At 35.8% G+C, this 22,355-nt stretch overlaps 1 protein-coding gene across 1 annotated transcript in view; it reads right to left on the bottom strand.

Annotated features, from left to right (window-relative positions):
* igf2r (insulin-like growth factor 2 receptor) overlaps positions 1-19,980 on the bottom strand; it is a 44,999-nt gene extending 25,019 nt beyond the window's left edge. The window contains exons 1-15 of the mRNA XM_056269549.1: positions 19,669-19,980; positions 19,186-19,325; positions 9,134-9,252; positions 8,425-8,523; positions 7,911-8,043; positions 7,573-7,684; positions 5,914-6,016; positions 5,678-5,837; positions 4,620-4,806; positions 4,410-4,513; positions 4,045-4,200; positions 2,357-2,503; positions 1,970-2,257; positions 1,043-1,193; positions 674-851 (exon numbers count right to left, since the gene is read on the bottom strand). Of these exons, the coding sequence (XP_056125524.1) occupies positions 674-851; positions 1,043-1,193; positions 1,970-2,257; positions 2,357-2,503; positions 4,045-4,200; positions 4,410-4,513; positions 4,620-4,806; positions 5,678-5,837; positions 5,914-6,016; positions 7,573-7,684; positions 7,911-8,043; positions 8,425-8,523; positions 9,134-9,252; positions 19,186-19,325; positions 19,669-19,787 (2,196 nt within the window). The 5' untranslated portion in view covers positions 19,788-19,980. The remainder of the gene's footprint in view (positions 1-673; positions 852-1,042; positions 1,194-1,969; positions 2,258-2,356; positions 2,504-4,044; positions 4,201-4,409; positions 4,514-4,619; positions 4,807-5,677; positions 5,838-5,913; positions 6,017-7,572; positions 7,685-7,910; positions 8,044-8,424; positions 8,524-9,133; positions 9,253-19,185; positions 19,326-19,668) is intronic.
* Between the last annotated feature and the right edge of the window lie 2,375 nt (positions 19,981-22,355).

Consider the following 22,355-nt stretch of genomic DNA (forward strand, 5'->3'; position numbering starts at 1 on the left):
GTGTGAACAAGTGACCGATGTTAGCAGGAGCTTCAGTGTCTATTTATAATGTAGGGGGCGGGACGCTTTAGATTCTAGAGAGCATTTGATTGGACAGAATATCTGATGAGAAGCTGAAGTGCAGATTGATGTCATCAAAATCATAGATAATATTGGCGGAAGTGAGAGGCTGTAAGTTTTGAACACTTATATCTTCTAAATGCACATTTTTTCACTGTTTTAGAGCACACTAGCGTATACAGTAGATAACATGTTCATACTAAAAGCCAAAAAACTTCAATTTTGATTTCATAGGGACTTTAACTGCTGTTTTTTCACTGCTGTCATTTTTGTAGTGTGTTTATTTTGTTATTAAACGGAAAGCACTCAGCACATATTTTCATATTCATTTAAACACTGAACTAGCAGTGTGAGTTGCATTAGGATGTACAGTAACCGTATAGAGCAGCAAACTTACTTCAGGTTTACCCATAAGAACAAAAAAACATTGCTGTGAGTATATCAGGGCCTTTATAAGAATAACGTCTGAAGGTGTGTCCAATGCAAAGCTTGAGACTAAAAATGCTTAGCAAACATCCCTTTATGCTAGAGTAGCGTTACTTGAGGTGAGGCTAAAAATATTTATTGTGTGTGAACAGTCAGCACAAACACAACAAATGAGCAGGTGTGATACCTGAAACTCTGGTTTGCCTGGACCGGCATCTCTGTCACAGAGGAAGGAAATATGAGTGGAACGCTGCGTGTGCTGCTTGTTGTTGTACTGAGAGCCATTTTTGTAGGTCAACTGGATCATGCCATCATAGTAAGAAAGCCCGGAGTTGAACTGGCCGAGATTCCAAGAGCTTGTGCCGCTGCAGAGACCAAACAAAAAATGGTTCGCTCCACCCACAGTGATATCTTATTGGTTCAAAAATCACTGTTAAACATCAAATATGTTGTGATTGGTGAGATTCCGTTGCTTCATATTACACTTCACAAGTGAGGACAGAAGAAACTTGTTGGATCGCACCTTGTTAAATATAAATGACCAAAGTGAACTTACCTCTGGTCAACTTGACAAGCCCCTGCTGTTTCTGGACACTGTGCGGCCTTAACATTGCCACACACGTTAATGAAGTAGTCATACTTTGCCCTGGACATGTTATAATAACCTCCACTAGGTTTCTGAAGGGGGGATAAATCAAACGAAATTCCTGCAAAAAAACAGAAGCACATTTAAAAGCAGCCCTAAAAGAGGGCAAATAAACCCCATGACCTTTAACCACTAAGCCACACATCCCAACAACAATTAAAAAAGCAGAAAGTCCACTAAAATTATACACTATCGATCAGAATTTTTTTTTTGTAAATAAAATATAAATTATTTTCATTTTAGTCTAATTAAGTGTAGTTTAGTTTATTTTAAATAAAAAATAAACCAAGCTTTAAAAAAAAAAAGTTTTTGCATAGAAAAATCTTAACATGGTGGAATAATCAAGTTTGGGAGAAGACGTATTATAAATGGACACAGATTAAACAGTTTTTGCCAAATTTACCGGCGTAATTACTATTATAGGTTTTATTAATATTTTGAATTACATTTTATGCTGTTCGTTTTGTTCCGTTTTCATTTTAATTGCAGTTAAAGTGTGAGAAACTTTGTTAAACTAAATGTATATGAGAAATATTTACATTTTATTTTATTTCAGTTAACGTTTATTTTATTTAAAGTGAAACTAAAACCATACAAAAACAATTGTTACTTATAATAATAACCCTGCATTTGAACTAAAAGTAAAACTATATAAAATAGGTTTTGGAAAACTTAATATTTTCAACTTATTTAACATTTCTTGTTGACAAAAGGACATAAGAAAACTACTAAAATAAAAATTAAAAACTGAAATTATGAAAATAAAAGCTAATTAAATATATTAATAAATACTATAATAGTATATATAGATAACACCAAAATAACACTGTCCAGTACCTGCTTGTGGGTCTTCCACCCTGCAGTCGTTCCCTTCTGTTTTGGAGAGGACGCAGGCCGAAGCAGTGAACCACTCAAACTCATAGATGCAGCCGTCACTGGACACACTCCTCAGGACCGGAGCGCTCTCAACATCTCCAGGTTTACACTTCAGAGTGATGATTGTTCTCACCTTCATGTTCTCTCTGCATTTGTCTCCGTCAGTGTAAATGAGTCTGATGTCATCTCCTTCAGCCACCTTTTGCGGAGACGACAGGAATTTGCCCAAGTTCAATGTTTTCCCATTTCCTAAGAGGAGAAAAATTGGGTTAGAATGAATCATCATGAGTATGATAAAACTGAACACATTTATCTAGATTTATCCAGGATCTCTAAGGGCGCACTGACCAACTGCACATATTGCTGCGTCCTCAGGGCAAGAGCTGGCCGCCCCCTCCTGGATGATTTTATGGCAAACATTGATGTAAAAGCGCTTCTTATCAGACTCCGCTGCCTTGGCGTCCACAGCCTCCCAGTTTTGAGATCCTTCAGATTCTGAGAAAACAAACATTCGCAATAAGTCACATGAGGAGTTGGTACAAGTACTTTTTAACCCTCTGGGGTTGTTCGTTTAACAGTCACACTTGTTTTTTATAAAAAAAATTATTTTCTTTTTTGGTGTTTTGAGATAATTTCAAAAATAAAAATGATTCATAATTAATATTAATGCAATAATTATGACCCATTTTTTCCCCATTGAATATAATAGATTTTTTTTTGTTTTTAAAGCTGTATTTCATTTTAGAGTCAAGCCTAGGCATCATGAAAGCAATTTTTGAAATGAGATGGATGCCATCTGGTGGACAAACTGAGCATTTTAAAAATTCAAAACCCATATGTAATCTGAATTTATTAGTGTGTATGTGTATAAAAGTGTGTTTGTGTGTGTGTGGATGTGTCTGTTTTGTACTCTTGATGTTTTATAGATTCACCCCTTCACTGTTGTGTGCTTTTTTTTCTGGATCGTGGCTGATTTGTAGATTGTACGCACAAAAAAACTCTGTATTTTCACATTTTTGCCAATTTCCCATTCATTTCCTATGCGGGTCCATTTGGACCCGAAGGTCCTGAGTGTGACTATTTTTTTTTACAACCACTTAGACTATTCAAATCCTGTCCCCAATTTTTTTGGGTGTTCATATACCAAGTACCAACAAAGTCACCAAATTTCGGACCGTTCCGATAAAGCTATGATTTAAAAAAAAAAATGTATTTATATGCTTCGGGTCCATTTGGGCCGAACAACCCCAGAGGGTTAAGATGTTTCCAGAAACATTAATAGTTTAGAGATTGGGTTTCAAACTACCAGCCTGAGATCATTTTATATGGCACATCAAATACTCATGATTTATACTTTAATTCAGCTTGCAAATAAGTATTTCCACTTATTATACTACATTATGGTTTGAGTTTTAATGTTACTAATTTTAAGTCTGTTCCGGTGTCTAATCATATGGCTTGGAATAGAATGTAAAATAAAATAAAATAAAAAATAAAAATAAAAAAAATACTACTTTTTAGTACTTTTATTCTGCAATTGACAGACATTTCTAATGTTACAAAAGATTTATATTTCAACTAAATTGTTCATTTGAACTTTCTATAATTCTTTTCATCAAGAAAAAACATTTATCACGGTTTCTAATAATAATCACAGCACAACTGTTTTCAACATTGATAATAAGAAGAAATATTTCTTTAGCATCAAATCAGCATATTAGAAGGATTTCTCGGAGACTATGTGAAGACTAGAGTTATGACGGGCGAAAAATCAGCTTTGCCATAAAATATATTCAAATAGAAATTGGTTATTTTGATCTGTAATAATATTTCACAATAGTACGGTTTTTCAATAACTTAAATAAATGCAGCTTTGGTGAGTATGAGTCTTCCTTTAAAAATATTACAACAATCTTACCAACCCTAAAATATTAACAGGCCCCCCCCCCCCAAAAAAGATTTATAAAGCCATGCAGTTTTTATGATCGATCATTGCCGTCACTTCCCAGTACACAAGTAATCTTGCTCATCTTTACCTGGGTAGCGTGTTAAAGGTGACAGATCGTAATGCTTCTTGTGGTCTGTGACTCGACACAGCAAGTCCTCCTTCTCCTTCACGCATGCGTACGCGGTTTGCCAGTCGAAGTAGTACGTGCAGTCAGACTCTCCCGTAAAAACTGGCAGGCCATTCCCTGAAAACCACAAGCCTGCTGTGAGCGGAACATTTTGAAAAAACGAACTAAATTTGGACATGAAACAAGGTCATCTAGGTCACGATGTTGCAGTTCCTTCCTTTTGGTTCTCAGACCATTAAGCTTCCTCAATCAGGCAGTGTTAAAACAGTGGTCTCATCAGCACGACTTCACAAGTCACATCTCACATGAGTCATGGTGTTACTCACCAGCAGTTGCATTGCACTCAAAGTTAATAATGGTCATGCGCTGGAATCCTGTGCTACATCTGCTGCCGTCTGGGTAGATCAGTGTGAGATCTCCATCAGAATATCTTAAGATAAAAAGCAAAGAGTTAAGACTGCTCTTCAGTTTAAATTCTGCACTGCATTTAAGGGTTATGTAAATCAGTAACAAATAAAATGTGAGTAAAACCAAACCTCAGTGTTTGGTTCTGGAATCTCCCAGCAATCTTCTTCACATTCCCGGTGTCTTTGACTTGGCAGATGGATACGTAACCTTTGTCATCAACACACTGACCAGCAGTGGTCTCCCCGCACACGTTCAGATAGAAGATATAGGTGTCGCTGCCACTTTTTGCCTCAGCCATATAGGGTCTGTCTGTAACTAAAATATGAAGAATGGCAAAGCATTATAAATCATAAATAAGCACTTGATGATGAACCACAACTACGTGTACTTGTTATTGAAGGAGGGTTTGGTGTTTTTGCTAAATTGTATAAAGTTCTGCTAACACCAACATTGATTTAATGAATGTTTCACTTTGTAACAGTAGGGGTGCAACAGTTCTCTGTAAAAAATAAAATAAAATTGCACGGTTGTGAACATAAACAGTCAAGAGAGACAACACGTGTATTAGTATTTTAGATACATGCATTATGTCTTAAAGTAACAGCAGCCTAACATTCCTGCTGATATCTGTGTTTTTAATGTTAATCAAACAACCAAATACAAAGAAACCACTTATTGCTCTAGACTGAATAACTTTTGTATCTTTAATAAGGATTAATTGTTATTTAATTTATACAGTGAAGATTATATATGCACTATTTTACATTTGATTACTTTATTCAATTTCTGTAACTGAATACTACTGTTAGACCTACCTGAAAAGCATGGTTTATTTTAATTGTATATTTGCTCTATTGTATTTATTTGTGCTTTTGCTTGTTTATTTGTTCTTATTTTCTTTATTTTTGTTTGACAGTAGTTAACTAAACTACACTTCTATTTTGCCTTTAGTGGGGAAAACAAACTCTATATCCAACAAACTGCCCATCTGATTCATCTTACTAAGATAAAAATTGTCAAAATATATCATACCAAAATAGTACCATGGAAACACCATGTTATTTGAACAGAGTACAATGCTAATGTCGTGTTATTTGACTGAAAACCATAGAAATACTATGTTTTTGGGACAAGGTACCATACCATTATCATGCACATCACTTTCTAAACTATCGATGTAACTCACAGCTGTGTGTCAGGTGACTTAGGTCGATGGAGATGTCGTGCTGATCACTGGTAAGTTTGCAGTCTTGACTCTCCAGGTAATCTCTGTGGCAGGCGTACTCCGTAACCCACTCGATCTCATACCGACAGTTTGAGTTGCTGATCATCTTAGGATTACTTCCCTGATAAACCATTGAGAAAACTGAGCTGAAGGAGTACAATAGGTACAATAAGATGAAACACTAGGCATCTTCTTACCGCCTGTCTTGTAGAGGGACAAATAAATGTAATCGTCACTGCTGGACTGTGGCCATCACATAAGTCTGGGATTTTTTTGACTCCCTCGTACCGCAGCCTTAGTCTGAAAAAAAGAGAACATCAGTTATGCTGTTCCTGTTTTCAACACTGATAATAATGAGAATTGTTTCTTGAGCCGCAAATCAGCATATCAGAATGCTTTCTGAAGGTACAACAGGTTTACATGCATCAAAGGTAAAAAAAACTGTTTCATTTCCTCATAATATACATTTGCACATCACCACATTTTCAATGATTCTCAAACGACTCGTCAGATGAATCAATCTCTCTAAATCCCTCCTTTCCGCAAGCTACTCTGCTCTGATTGGCCAAACAGCTCAGTCTGTTGTGATTGGTTTACCGCGTACAGCGCGTCGAAAACAAAAAAGCCCATTGCCATAACAACATCAGCTGTGTTTGTCCTGAGGCTTCCTACACCGTAAACTAAACAGACTAACGAACAATGACGTCGATTGTACCATATCAATGCGAGCGCGAGTCTGAAGATGAAACATTTGAAGAACTATTCATTAAACCCGAATCTCCATCGCAAGGACGACTCGAGCAGGACGATTCTCAGTGATACGCTCCTCAGTTTGAGGTACATTATGAGATGTTGCAACTGTAATTCCTCAACATCAGCATTAACAAGTGCATGTCCATCAACAAACCGATTATTTACTTGTACTTATTTATTTACTGAGTATTTTTCTAATATATTGCGGTGAATACGTGGAAACTGTATCAATAACAGTGCATGTATGCAATGTATACATTAGCCGAGCTCTAGCGTGAATGACTGATGTAACATAAACGTTGGTAAAACAATTCTTGCTCCATTCTTAATCTTTCCTCAAAGTAGTGAGAACGACAGATAATCTGCATTAATAGACACAGTGTTAGGTAATAGTGGCCCACAGCTGATCAGCAGAAGTGTTTCAGTAAGACAGTGAGATAACATGAGTTAGCCAGTTAGCAGGAGACCTACACAATATCAAACTCAAAACTAAGTATTTTGAACACCTTTCAAAAGGTTTGCGAATCCTGCATTTAACTATGAGATTTGAGAAGCAGTCGTCAGTTTAAAAAAAGGGAACACCACAAAAGTTTAGGCTACTGCTGTGATATCATGGTAAAGATGAATTTTAACCACTGATTCTTCACATGCTCGTCCTTGGGCAGTGAAAAAAAACTGGCTTTACCGTCACATTGTAGAGCACAGCGTCTTCTCGACATGATGCTATCCAGTATCCACAGGAATCAGCTGCAGTGTTTGAGGTTCAAGTTTTCCCTGGTGTCTGCGCGTGCAATAAGTAGGTGGGCAATATGCTAATGTTTCGTCTAGACGTCACGACGAAACGGCTTATGACTCGTTTGAAAAACGATTAATTTCATCGACTCTTACTTTTGAAAGACAATAACTTTATACGGTGCACTTTCAAATTTAAAACTTTGCAGGATGTTTTCATTCAATTAGAGCAGTTACACACTACATGAAAGGTCAATAGGGGCCCTTTAAATATAAATTTATATATATATATAAACCCCTTTATTAATTTTTTTTCCTGAACAGCAGTGTAATAAGCTTAATAACAAATGAGCTAATAAATGATCCCATACTTGTCATTGGAGAGCAACTCGAGCTGGTGAACAGGCTGACCCATGTCGAAGGAATCTTTGCCAGAGATGAGACAGGCAGCAGATCCCTCGGGACAGACACTTCCAGCAAGGTCTGAACAGAGAGACATTATCTTAGTTATCTGCATTGCACTGTTAAATGATTTGGTTGTTTAAATAAGAACCTGCTCAGGTGCTTTATGGATTGTTTGGTTTAAAGCAGCTATATAATCAAAATGTTTGTTGACTGGTTTCCAAACTCATGAGAAGTGCACACCCTCACACTGTGTCCCAACACAGCTATGGATAAATATGATAAAAATATTTTTATTGAAACTCACTTAGACTTCTGCATATATTAATGTAGAAATCACTTTCATCATCTGGGTCGTCAACCAGGTAGCCGTCCGACAGTTTTATCAGCGGGTTGAGGTCATGCTTCTTTCCATCCGAGTCAAAGACATAGCAGGGGACCTTTAAAAATGTATTGAGTGGTGATTCTTTTTTATACAACTTTACTACAAGAAAGTTTCAAGTCACTGCCATTTCCTCTGTTTGTTGTAGTACAAATAAGATATATATAAGATATAAGGCAGAATATCTAAAAATATCTTCACTGTGTGAAGCAATTAAATTAACTTATATGTGCTTTTCACAAGTTGAACATGTTAATGTTCTTCTTATATCATTCTTTATGCAAAAAGTATCTGTTCAAGCATGAGTTTAATTAATTATTTTCTCACTGAGAACAAATAAAAAAGCCAAACACACACACACACACATTTAAACATTCACACCTCCCCCCACATTCATGCACCAACTGAAATGTCAGCACGTCTCATCAACTTTACTCACCTCTTTATGTGGTGTAAATTTATCACGTCTGCAGGCGAAATACGTCCTCCATTCAAAGTAATGCACACACTCAGAGACGGTGACAAACTCAGGTGTGCCCTTTGAAGAAAAACCAAAAAAAAAACAAATGTAATGCAAATCAGCAAGCAATGTGGGTTATTATTGTACACAAACTATTTAAAACATTTCTGTTAATTGAAATAAAAATGTAATATATATATATATATATATTAGTTCTGTCATATCGATTAATTGCATCTAACATAAAAGTTTGTGTTTATATAGCATGTGTGTGTGTGTGTGTGTGTGTGTGGAGATGTATACTTTTATGTATCGATTAATCGATTTGACAGTCCTAATATTGGTTGAAAAACTATGTTGCAATGTTGCCTTGGCAATGAACTGAAATAAATGTTAAAAATTTGCATTAAGAAAAAAAAAAATCTATATATAGGGACAAATTTCAGCACAAACAAACAATAAACAAATATAGTCTAGTGATAGTAATAACACGTTCAAGTATCCATCAAAGCTAATTTTGAGTAACTTCAGCAACACCTACTTTTACTTTGCCTCATCATTATTATATCAAGTTTTCCATCTATGTCATTTCTTCCTTTGCAGCAAGAAGGTGGAAGGAAATGAACAGCTTTGCAAATGCCACAATCTGTTCACAGGCACCTCTGACTAACAGCGCACGAAAGCTCACCATTGTTTTGCCGCATTGAAAGGTGATGCTGCTCTGAAAGTTGCTGCTCTCGTCGTTGCATTTCCTCGAGCTGTTGAAATCAAGCACAGCAGGAGAGTCCTTCCGCAAGGAGAGCTCACCTATGGAGAAAAAAGCAAGTCATTTCTATTGTAACAATAGAAATTAAATATTTCCCAAAAAATATTTTACACGTTTGTAATATAAATTTTTCACTGTATTGGGTCTTCTTTATACATTTATACTTGGGGACCCGAAAATTATTGCTATAAATTATCACACTCTATATGCAGTTAGACTTTAGTAATAAAAAATAAAATAAAAAGTAATTTCTGTAAATGCAGATTTGTGTCTAGCACAAGAACAACAGCCAAACAAAACTATTCGTTCAAACCCAAGTCAACTAAAGTTTATCAGCACAAACAAATCAGAAAATGTCTCAGCAAAAAATATTACAGCATGTGATCTGGAGAGGTTGGCCAAACATCTAGCAGGTCACAACCCATGGGAACACGCAGCTTGAGAAGATGATAACCTAATAAATGCAACAACGTAACAGACGGTTCCATAAACATGTTGACTAGAGCCAGACAAACTATGGCTGAAATTTTAGGCCACTCGAGAACATTTATCATGCCATGTGATGAGAAAGCTAAGCAAAAATAAATGCTTACAAAGCATTAGAGCACTACATTGTCATCACATGACCTCATTGTGTTGCATGTGCCACTTCATTTTATTTAATTGAAATTAGAAATGTTAATGAACCAAATATTATGCATGATTATTCCAAATTAGTGTAAAACTGTCTTAACCTATTGCAATGGTCTCAAATAATGAAACAATAAGCAGAATCAAAATTGTCATACGGACTGCATTGTAGCAGTAATGCTCATGCAGTGTGCTCTGCTTATACATTTCACATTTTGCCAATTGTATGATATCATAAAGGTATTCCATGCATAAAAAAAGGCATATTGCACACAGTATACACACTGCATTAACCTCTTCCACTCTGATCGCCCGTGGGCGGGGCATAGAGCTACGTCATTATATTTAATAATGTTTCTGGAGATACTATAACCCCATATCTAGTATCATTTTAAATCTTAAACTCTCATCTTTACACAGAATATAATTATATGTGTGTATATGGAACACAAATAATTAATATAAAGCTTTAAAAAACAATCGTCACAAAATCGCTCCTCCCCCAAAATGGCGATGCAGATATGTAAATATGAATATGTATTTTTTATGTATCTCACAAAACAGAAAAATCATATCAAAAGAAAGCTCTCATTCTCAGAAATGTGACTATGTAGTTTGTTTTATTGTTTTAACATAATAGTTCACATTATCTCCACAAGAATCGGGCAGTAAAATATGATTTCTGTGAAAAAACAAAGACAAACGTCTCATTGCTACTTCGATTACAGGTGCTCTAAGCTAAAATCAGCCACAAACTCTATATCATCTTTTACCTTAGGATGTTATCTTTCAAATGAGCCCATTTGTACTTTTCTGTGAGCTCCTCTTGGTAAATAATCCACTGTCATTCTTTATAGATCAGTGGTCCTCTAATCATGACGATGATATACATATCAGGCACGTGTTCAAAGCTGAGGCTGTCAGCTTTCCAATCACATGTCAATCATTTATCTAGTCCAGTCACATGCTGAATCAGCCAACGAATCAGTGGAGTAGGTGGGCGGGATCACGACCGGCTTTTGTACATCACGATGTGATGATAGGCGCGACTCGCGCGCGAGTAGATAGTAACAAGTGAATGACAAGTGACGAAGACGACTGACAGAAAATTATTGGACATATATTTGTATTTTTCGAGCGTTTTGATAAAAAAAATGGCATCTGGAGAGGGAAAAGCAGCTAAAAAGGTGTTCTCTTGCGTTGAAGCAATAGAAGAGCTTGAAAGAGAAGTGACGGTGCATCGTGTTCGTGTAGCGTGCATCTTAGGCCTAACGTTATCTAGGCCTACTTTCATATTTCTATAGTCTCTCATTTTTATTTATGTTTCAATTTGTACAAGTGGTGTGTTAATTTAGACCACATAAATTCTACAAGGCAGTTTTTTAAGTGATTAGTGTCTCCTGAAAGGAGAATAGCCTACATTTGTTGTCCTATTATTTACAAAACACAAATGTTACTTAGTCTCATTCCTTTATACCATTTTGCATTAAACCTGAATGAAAATTAAGAAAATCAATCAATAATTAAGTAAAGTGCTTTAGTATGTATTAAAAGTAGGATTTTTGGGGTAGTATTAGTAAAAAAAAAAAAAAAAAAATGCATTTGAGTATTAGAAAAATCCAAAGGACACATATATGCACTAAAAATGATACTTTACCTCCCTTCGGTTATATTTGAATAACTCTTGCTCAGAATGTGATAGAGAAAAAATATTTTTTTCTGGTGGATACTGCCACCTAGTATAGTCAAACAATATAATCAGCAGGTCCCCAGAGCAAACAGTACACAGAATCACAGATTTTCAAAGACAGGATTCTATAAAAAAATAAATAAATAAAAGTCCTATTTTTTTATGTTTATCGTAATATTTTAAAAGCATACAATGCTATTTATGAAGTTTTGCAATCTGATTTAATAAATCTGAAGTTTTTTTTTGTACAATGACACTAGCTTTTTAAATTTCCTACACTGTATGTGTCTAGGGTGAATATTTAAACTTGGGTGTGTTAAATTCAGGCGGAATTCCAAAATATGCCTTAGAGTGGAAGAGTTAATAAGAATTGTACATGAAAAGTAGTATCCTATGCTATTATGTTTTTTATACAATGGCTCTGTTCAGGATGCAACATTCTAAAGCTTTAATTCTGTCAAAGCAGTGGCCGCAAGGAAATTTAGGGCCCTATTTTAACGATCTGAAATGCAAGTATCAAGCGCAAAGCGAAAGTAACTTTGTGGGCGGGTCTTGGGCGCTGTTGCTATTTTACCAGCGGGATAAATGACTGTTGCGCCCGACGCAAGTTTAAAAAGGGGTTGGTCTGAAATAGCTTCATTATTCATAGGTGTGGTTTGGGCGTAACGTGAAATAAACCAATCAGAGCGTCATCCAACATACCCTTTAAGAGCAGGTGCGCATGTTGCATGGCAGATTGTTATTATTATGGCGGATTTACCAGCCGCGCGCCAGGAGCGGTTCACAGGGTTCACAGCCGAGGAGACCGACGTTCTTGTCAGGGCAGTGAAAGACAGAGAAGTGACGTTGTAGGGATGGGAGAAACCCACCCAAATCAGCGTCGGTTAAACAGGCGTGGGAGGAAAAAAACTATTTTTTTTACATCTTCATGGACACCACAATGATTTCCCTCATGTGTTAATATTTTTACTTGTTATAATGTATGATTTGCAAAAATAAAAACTGCTGCATCTGTGTTGATGAGAGAATCAAAGTGTATGCGCATTGTGCACCCGCTACATTATGGCCAAGCATGCGCGCTTAAAATAGCATCTGAATGTATGCGCAATGCGCCACTGACCAGAAAAAAACTAAAGTCAGTGGCGCGTTGCGCGTACATTCAGATGCTATTTTAAGACTTTAGTCTTAAACTTTAGACTAGTTTTTTTCTGGTCAGTGGCGGAATTGTTTTCTGGTACTGCAAAATAGCACTAAAGAATGTTTGCGCCGAAACACCCCTCCTTTTTGCGCCGACCCGGCCAGGGAGCGCAAGTTAATTTCTTAGTTTACCGACGTGCGTCTGTGGAGGGAAAAGCCTGCTTTGCGCGGGTGCAAAATAGGAATAATACATGCGTCAGTGTACAAAGTCATTTGCGCCGGGTGCAAGATAGGGCCCTTAGTGTAAAACTGTATAAAATAATTATTAATATAAATATTAGAGCCCGACTGATATGGATTTTTGGGGGCCGATGCCGATACCGATATTAGGTAGTAAAAAAAGCCTGATACCGATATATCGGCCGATATTATTTATGTGTATATTATAATACAGTAGCAATATTATTTATGTGTATTATAGTACAGTATACCAGTCAAAAGTTTTGACACTTTCCTATTGGTGTGTACAAACTTTTGATGGGTACTTTACACAGTATAAACAGAATAAATATATACACGTTTTGCAATGACCACTCAAATGTGGTGATCAAACACTTGTGTGACACAGATATGTAATGGAGGCAGGGGGAATGATAGAATGAGAATTATACAGTTGAGCTGTAACCAAACTAGTTTGCATTGCATGTTATATTATATTATATTCTAAATACTGTTGCATAATCTTCACTAACGACTTTGTCTTTTAATTTAGTCACGTTATATAAAACATAACTTGTATCAATAAATATATAAAAAGTGTCACTGACAAAACCTTATTATCTTCTATTTTTAGTCTTAATTCCTCTAATCTCTACCAGTGGAGGAAGAACTCAGATCTTTTTACTAAAGTAAAATTAATAATATCATAATGAAAACGTTTTTAATTACATATGTACAGTACTTTTATACTATTTTAAATAATTAGTAAGCAAAATGTACTAAACGTGAAACTAGGCTACTCTTAATGCAAAATGGCCCTATATAAAGTGTTATAATTATATAAATTATTGGAATATAGCTTGATGTTGTAACGTAGCGTTATAGGCAGAATGAGCTTTAACACTGTGTCTACACCGGACGCGGCCGTTATTGCTCGCGTCGCAACAACTGTTTACCCTAGACAAAGCAGAATCAATTTACTGTCGGAGATTTGTCGCTCGCGCCGCGCATTTTAATCAATGTTTCATCAACCAATTGCCTGGATTTAATAAATAAGAAGTAAATATAGCAGACAATATAATCAGGACTTCTCAGCTGCGCGCTTGCAATAGTCACAAGCTCACACAATACTTGACAGAGGCTTGTAGCAGAGAAATCAATTCTGTGAATTACACTGGGCAAATCACAAGTAGCCTAGGCTACTACCCACCGGATGAAGAAGGGTTGGCTCTCAGTCTCCACAGGCTACATAAAATATTCAATATTCAAAAAACAATGTTACGGACGCGACAGTTCAGCACTACGGACGTGAGCGCTCTGAAAGTGGCACTAAAATATGCTTTAAAGCTTTCACATAGACATCAAACAGAAAGCACAAAACCTTTCGTTTCAAAGTGAATTTCGTTTTGTATTAATTGTATCTTAGGGTGTATTCACACCTGCCTTGTTTGGTTCGATTGAATCGAACTCTAGTTCGTTTCCCCTCTTGGTGCGGACCTTTTGGGCAGGTGTGAATACAGCAATCGAACTCGGATGCGGACCAAACAACCGAACCGAGACCCAGCTGAAGAGGTGGTCTCGGTACGGTTCCAAACGAACTCTGGTACGGTTCGTTTACGGTGTGAACATGAACCGACCCAATTGCAAGAAAGCACTGCGCCTTTGAGTTAACAGGCTTCAGTAGCCGGAGATTTTGGCATAATGGTTTGTGTTATTGTTGTTCAAGTGCGAAAGAGAATTCCATTCCGGCGCGCTGTCTGGCCACACGATACTGTTGCACGTCTTTCTGCGCGTCGTGTGTGCATCATTGGAATGGAATGAATGAATGAGTGTGTGCATCAGGACATTCACATACAGAGCGTTCTCTTTAGTATCGCGCATAGATGCAAAACAAGCTTTTGCAGTTCATATAATGAGTTCATATAATGTAACGATAGTTACAATACAAGGATGATGCTGCGTTAAACTGGACAAACTTAATCGCAAGCGTTAACATTGACAGCACTTGTTAGCAGTATACAATAAGAATCTCATTATTTGAATGTGTGAACATAGCCCCTCTCTATGAATGAAAACTTTATACCTTATCCGTCTTCTGCGCAGTTTCTTCATATTGCGTTTGTACAGAATAACACAAAATTAGTAAAATAACAAATATTGCAGTACGAAATAACTCCATGCTGAGCCTTTTTAGCACTTCCTGATTTCCCTACTTGAGAATCCTTGTCCAATGAATGGACGACCTTAGCACACGTGTGGTTTTGTTTACAAATTTTGGTTCACTTGCAAAAAGAGCAGTGTGAAATCGAACCGTACAAAAAAAAAAAAAAAAAAAAATTATTTGGTCCGGACCAAAGCAAGTGAACTATCGGACTTTCCTGGTGTGAATACACCCTTAATTTTAATCAATGTTTCATCAACCAATTGCTGGATTTAATAAATAAGAAGTAAATATAGCAGACGATAGATAATCTCGACACGGAGGCGCCGGCGGGTGAACTGGAGCTCGTCTCATGAACCGAAACTCGGAGTAGAGTTTGACCTGAGACCTGAGAAATATATCTATATTGAAATGTCTACTTTTAAACAGAACAATTCAAAACGAAAGACAGACAGACTTATGTAATCGTATGAAATGTGCATTTCTCTCTGGCGTGTTCACTGAAGATCGCGAGTCAGCATCGTCAACTTCATCTTTGGCCGACACTGACTGAAAACACTTGTTTATTAATAAACAATTAAAATGTCTCCTTGCTATATTTGTTGTATTCATAATCATTACTTTTGCCAGTTCTTTGTGACAGCTTTTAGGTGCTTTATTGGCAGCGCCACCCTTACATGAATCACCGCACCCGCATTTTAAAAAATATTCATTTATCGGCCATTATAAATGCCGATACCGATAGTTAGGAAAATGCCTAATATCGGCCCGCCGATATATCGGTCGGGCTCTAATAAATATAAATAAATACTAGGGGTGTAACGATACCCTCATGTCACGATTTGATACATATCACGATACTGAACTCACGATACGATATTATAGTGATACTCCAAGACATATGATAAAAGGTTAACAAAATATGTACTGTTGATTAAAATGCTAACTTTGATATTATATTGTGGGTTTAAATGAATAGGCTTGGACTCTGTGCTTTTAACCAGAGGACAATGGTGACACCAGAATAAAAATATTCATGAATGATTCTGAAGCTGAAAATACAGAATAAGACGAATATTCTTGCACTTTTTCACTGACCAGATATATTTTAAATAATGTTGGACACTTTTTACTGGTCAGGTAACATAAGACATTTGGTATTATCAGGACCCACAAATATTCCCCCATTCCATTATTATACATTATATTCAACATTATATATAGTAGTTTAATGTAGTACTGACACTAAAACTCTAAAAACTTGAATTTTTTTCTCACACAGTAATTTTTTTTTGGGGGGGGGGAGGTGGGCTATCCATGATGCATATTGTCACTATCCACGATACGTATTGTTGCATTTTTGCATTGCGATATATTGTGGCACGATATATTGTTACACCCCTAAAAATAAAATAAGTAATACAGGTAGTAGAAAAAAAGAATGTAATAGAAATTAAATATTTTCCAAATAATATTTTACACATTTATAATATAATATTTTTCACTGTATTAATTGGGTCTTTATACATTTATACTTGGGGACCCCCAGGGGGCCGCAAGGGAATTCTAGGGCTTCAGTGGAAAAATGTTGTACAACAGTACAAATTTTTTTTATTTTATTATATAAATAAAAAATAAGATTAAACTAACATAAATAATCCGGGACAGCATTAAAATAAACAATCCACTTGTTTCCGATGCTGGGATCCTTCTGAAAGGGATAGTTCACCCCTAAAAAGAAAATTCTGTCATTATTTACTCCTCACGTTGTTCCAAACCTTTATGAGTTTCTTTATTCTGCTGAACACAAAAGAAGATATTTTGAAGAATATGGGTAACCAGACAGTTGACTTCCATTGTATTTTTTCCCACTGTTTGATTACCAACCTTCTTCAAAATATCTTCTTTTGTGTTCAGCAGAATAAAGAAACTCATAAAGGTTTGGAATAACTTGAGGGTGAGTAAGGGATGATAACTTTTTCACTTTTGGGTGAACTATCCGTTTAAGTCTGTACACAGACGCAAACGAGTGGTTTAAACTGGACGCGTCAAAGCAAACGTTCTTTCATTCTTCCATTTGTCCTGTTGTCGACAGACTCAAGTGCGTGGTGGAGTATATGTCAGAATCTGAAAGCGCATCTGTATACTGTATCCAGTGTAACAGCATCAGTGATTATAATGGGTTCTATTTGCTTTTGACGCAACGATCACAACTAGGGTAGGCATTTCAGCAGAAAACAGGCATTTTTCTAATTGTCATATTCTACTAGTGCACCTGCTTCTAGATAACTTTGACCTACTTACTGTGAATCATAAATAAACGACAGCAGGAACACAAGATAATGAATACCAAGCAGCATACACACTTAAATGAATGAAAAAAAGCTTTCAGATGCATTGACACTATTGTGTGAACCACACATTAAAGGGCCGGAAAGCCCCATAATGGATGCAAACCAACCACCAAAGAGTGACACAGAATGACCGAGGACAACTACAGTATACATCAGCACAGCATGAAATAATATATACCGTAAATAGACATTACACAATGGTGTTTGAATGCTTTTCTTATGCAACTTATGTAATATGGCTGAAAGTGAATATAATGACTACATAGCACAGATTCAATCAGCATTATTAACATTTGCAAGTTGTCTTATTTTGTCATTGGGTCACATGGTATGTGATGCAATATCTGGTAAATAATGCTGTTTGTTCTGACAACAAATGAAATTGACTTCATTTAAATCTTGGGCTAACAGAAGCAGACTCAGATCGCTATTGGTCAGGGTTTTCATTTAGGTTTGTCTCATATGGAGGTCAGCTGACTAGAAGGATAAGGCCAAACAAACAAGTGCTCTGTCATGCAGCTCTCGCTTACAAATGTAAGGTGTCGTGCGGTTATATGACCTGTACTATAACAGCCCTGGGTTTATTGGGATGTTATCTAATGCAAAGACAGAAAATGAGAACTATTTAGCGCACTTCCTTTAAAGAGTTTTAATGTTCAACAAGAATATCCAGACTAAGCAAAAAATCGATCGTTTCTTTCTTTGTCCAACTGAGTGTTTGATGCGACTTGAATCAATAGGAAATGGTATCACAAGACCAAAATGATTACAAGCGTGATTCTTGAGCGAAAACATGTTTAGGTCACATTTCACCACAAAATTAAAAGGAAAAGGGGAAAAAAAAGTAGTTAATGGTAGTTAAGTTCGTACTTTTATTGCTCAAGGATGCATTAAACTGATCAAAAATTGAGAGTAAAGACATTTATAATTTTATAAAGATTTTGATTTCAATTAAATGCTGTTCTTTTAAACTTTCTATTCATCAAAGAATCTTAAAAACAAACAAAAAAAGTATTAGTTTCCAGTCAAATATTAAGCAGCACAACTGTTTTCAACATTGATACACAGCAAATCAGCATATTAGAATGATTTCTGAAGGATCACGTGACACTGAAGACTGGAGTAATGCTGAAAATTCAGCTTTGACACCACAGGAATAAATTACATTTTATCATTTATTAAATTGTTGTTTTAAATGATAAAATATATTTAATATTATAACCGTTTTTACTGTATTTTTAATTAAATAAATGCAGTCTTGATGACCATAAGTCACTTCTTTCAAAAATATTCTAAAGTCTTACCCAATCTTTTGAATGGTAGTGTATAAGTAATTATATATTGCATAAAGAAAATAACCTCTATTTTAGGACCGATAAAATTGAAAAACAAATGAAGAATGAGAATTTGGATGTTCCAAATGAATGTTGAAGTTAACGTTCTCATAGAGGTCTAGGGTCAGTGCTACTCTCACAGATGGTATCATGTCTATCTTAATTACTACTAAATCAAACAATCATTCAAAATGGGTTTCTGCAGGTTTCACAAAGTCAAATTTAAGACTTTTTAAGACCCCGCGGAAACCCTGCATGCCAGAAAACAGAATATTCACAATAGAAAAAAACAACAGCACTTGGACCTGATAAAAATGAACATTAATAAATGTATGCAATAGTATTTAAGATGAGAAAAGCACAGGTTTTGTGCTTTTATTTTATGAACATTGCTGTTGCAGTTTGGCTGTGTATTGTGTGATCTTGGCACATTGATGCATTGCACTTACCCACTGACTGGTGCTGGCTGCTCGTAAGATTGTGGACACAGACTGCACTTCCCTTTCCACATTCTGTGTCTGGAGACGAATCACAGATCTTCAAAGCGTAGCTCACATTGCTGTCCTGGTCGATGGCTTCCCATTTGTAACTTCACAGTCACACACACACAATTTCATTTGAACCCATTTCAAGAGATCAGAATGTATTTCAATTGCATGACATCATTGGATCATAAAACAAGCTGAATGAATGCATTTCTTTTGTCTCAGGTGAGACAAAGTGTCTGTTATGGTTTTGAGTAGGTCCAGACAGGTACCTTCATGCACCCAGGCTAAAGAAGGGCCATACACTGTATAAAAGCAGTGATCAGCAAACTAGATCATATTTAAACGCATGCATTTCTTTCTCAACAAGTGTTTATATGTTAACCATCACGGTTTGCCAGCAATGATCAGCATTAAAAGTGTTTGTTTATTTATTTAAGATCTCACCTGCACAGATCCTTGTACCATGGGCTGTCACCCGACTCCACTGCTGATGTGACATACTGAAGCAGTATGAAACTAGAAATAACAGTAGCGACGATTCCGCAAACACGAATACGACCCATATTTTACGCAAGGAAATAAATTAGTGTGCACAGTCCGACATGATACAGCAGTCCTTTCTGATTACTGATCACTACCCGTGTACAGGAACCACTCAGTCACATGACGGCATGACATGTGGTACAGGTCACGTGGTTCGCTCCGCTCGAATAAGTAGAATGACAACAACGTGGAAAGGATTGTCCAAAATGGGCGTGACTTAGCGGCACAGACATTTTTAAATAACATATGTAAGAGATTATTTAAAATACTGCGTCATTATAGAAAAATTAAACCCTGACCTGAATCATTACACTCAGTAGTCACTTTTTCTGCAACGTCTGTCAGTCGGCTTTACCAAATAAATAATTATATCGGTTTGTGTTGATAGGATTGTTTTGACATCTTATATTTTGCTAGGAAAATATCCATCGTAATTGTAGCCTATAACAAAACAACAAAAAGTGTAACAATGTTACATACAACTATAATTGTTATTATTAATCTTTGGTAAAAAAAAAAAAATCTGTTTAATTATCTAACCAATTTTACGTCTTCAAAGTGATCTCCCTTTCTATTTTATCATTTGTTTTTAAAGTCTATGATTTTACCCCCGCATTTGACCGGTGTTCATTTCAAACCCTGATTATATACAGAGAATGTCTAATAAGGGCTCAGTTATATATATATGATCAATGGATGATTTGGCTGTTTGAGCCGCCATGCGTCCCCTCGTGGACGATTTTTGAGTCGCATGAAACATTTAAAAATAAGTGATATGTGCCATCCAATATTTGCCAATGAGTCATCGTTGCAAAACAAGTGCATGTCCTGTTTAGCTAACTACACTATATTCCACAGAGAACAATAAAACATTCATAAAGCCAGTGATGTGTACATGCAGTCAAAAGAACCATTGATTGTATGGATGCACTGACTGTAATAATTATTAATAATTGTGTATTAACCATATCACAACAGTCAGGATGGCCGAGCGGTCTAAGGCGCTGCGTTCAAGCTGGGGAACAATAGTCCAACAAAGGTGGGGAAGAAGGGAAGAAAAGGGGGAAGGAAGAAAAAGAGAGGGGGAAGAAGAGAAAGAAAAAATGAAGAAAAGAAAGGCTGAAATTTGATGTTCAAAGATATACCTTCATTAGCATAGGTCTTATGATACATTTTCCGGTTTCTTCGTGTGTGAAAATCACGCATTTATATTACACTGTTTTCTATTGCAGGTGTTCACCAAGACCGGGGTTCGAATCCAGCTAAAGACAACTTTTTGTCATATGTATTATTTGAATAAATAATCAATATTTTTGAATGCATACTGTTCCAGAATAAATAATCAATATTTTTGAATGCATACTGTTCCAGTGTTAATAAAATATACATATTTAATTTGTTTGTTGTGTTTTTTGATATTCTATCATGAAAAATAATGTTATTTGCATTATTATGCAATGAAGAAAGATGCAAATCATTAAATAGTAACTAATATGAAGAATGTCTGTCACAAGAATAACAAAATGTACAAATTATCTTTTTAAATACAAATGTTATATTGGTGCAGTGTACTGATGAAATATTGTGTTATATGAAAGTAAATGAGCACATTCTGTTATAATAAAGTAAAAGAAAATAAGCTAATTTTTTAATGCATACTTTTCCAGTGTTAATAAAATATACATATGTAATTTGTTTGTGTTTTTTTTATATTCTTTTATAAAAATATATAATTGCCAATAAAAAGTGATATTATTTAGTAGTTGTTGTATTATTATTGATCTAATTAAGCATTTTTTTAGGTTACATTCAAACAAGAAACTTGCAAAACTGTTATTTGTAATGAACAAAATGCAACCCATTAAATAGTTACTAATATGCTGAAAATGTCAATCACAAGAATAACAAAATGTACAAATTATCTTTTTATATACAAATGTTATATTGTTGCAGTGTACTGATGAACTAGTGATATATGAAAGTCAAAAAGAAATCACTTGCCAATTTGTTTTTATTTTCCAATCATGCCAACAGAACAGTAATGAATATTAATATGTTAAATACTGGTAACATGTTTTAAAAATAAATAAATAAAATGAAAAGTTAAATAGGTTTTCAAAAACAAGAAATAAAAAGTTAAAATGTTAAATAACGTTAAAAAAAACAAAATTAAATAATATTCAACACAAGTATTAACTATTTAAACAACTGTTCACACTATATACATGATGCTATATACTGTACATGAAAATATATACATTATTTGGGAATGGTTCTGCGCATTTCCTCTAACCACACCTCTTTTGTAACAGTCTCAGTCTGTGGGCAGAACACCCTGCCCCTGTACTGGCTATGACCTGTTGCACTTGTTTTATATTGCCCACATTTTTTGCAAGTGTTGGCCGCAACTGTTCTCCTGTAGGGTCTCTTGGGCATGGCGTCTGGATGGGCAGCTGGTGCAGCGGGTAAGCGAGTGCCCTGTACAGCTGTTGGCTGTAACAGTGGCTGTATCATTTGCATCCCCTGGACCATTGGGATGCCCTGGATCATTTGAACTCCCTGGATCATTGGCACACCCTGAAACATTG

Source organism: Rhinichthys klamathensis, unplaced genomic scaffold (genome assembly GCF_029890125.1).
Source record: "Rhinichthys klamathensis goyatoka isolate OS25496 unplaced genomic scaffold, OSU_Roscu_1.1 h1tg000281l_1, whole genome shotgun sequence".
NCBI lineage: Eukaryota > Metazoa > Chordata > Actinopteri > Cypriniformes > Leuciscidae > Rhinichthys > Rhinichthys klamathensis.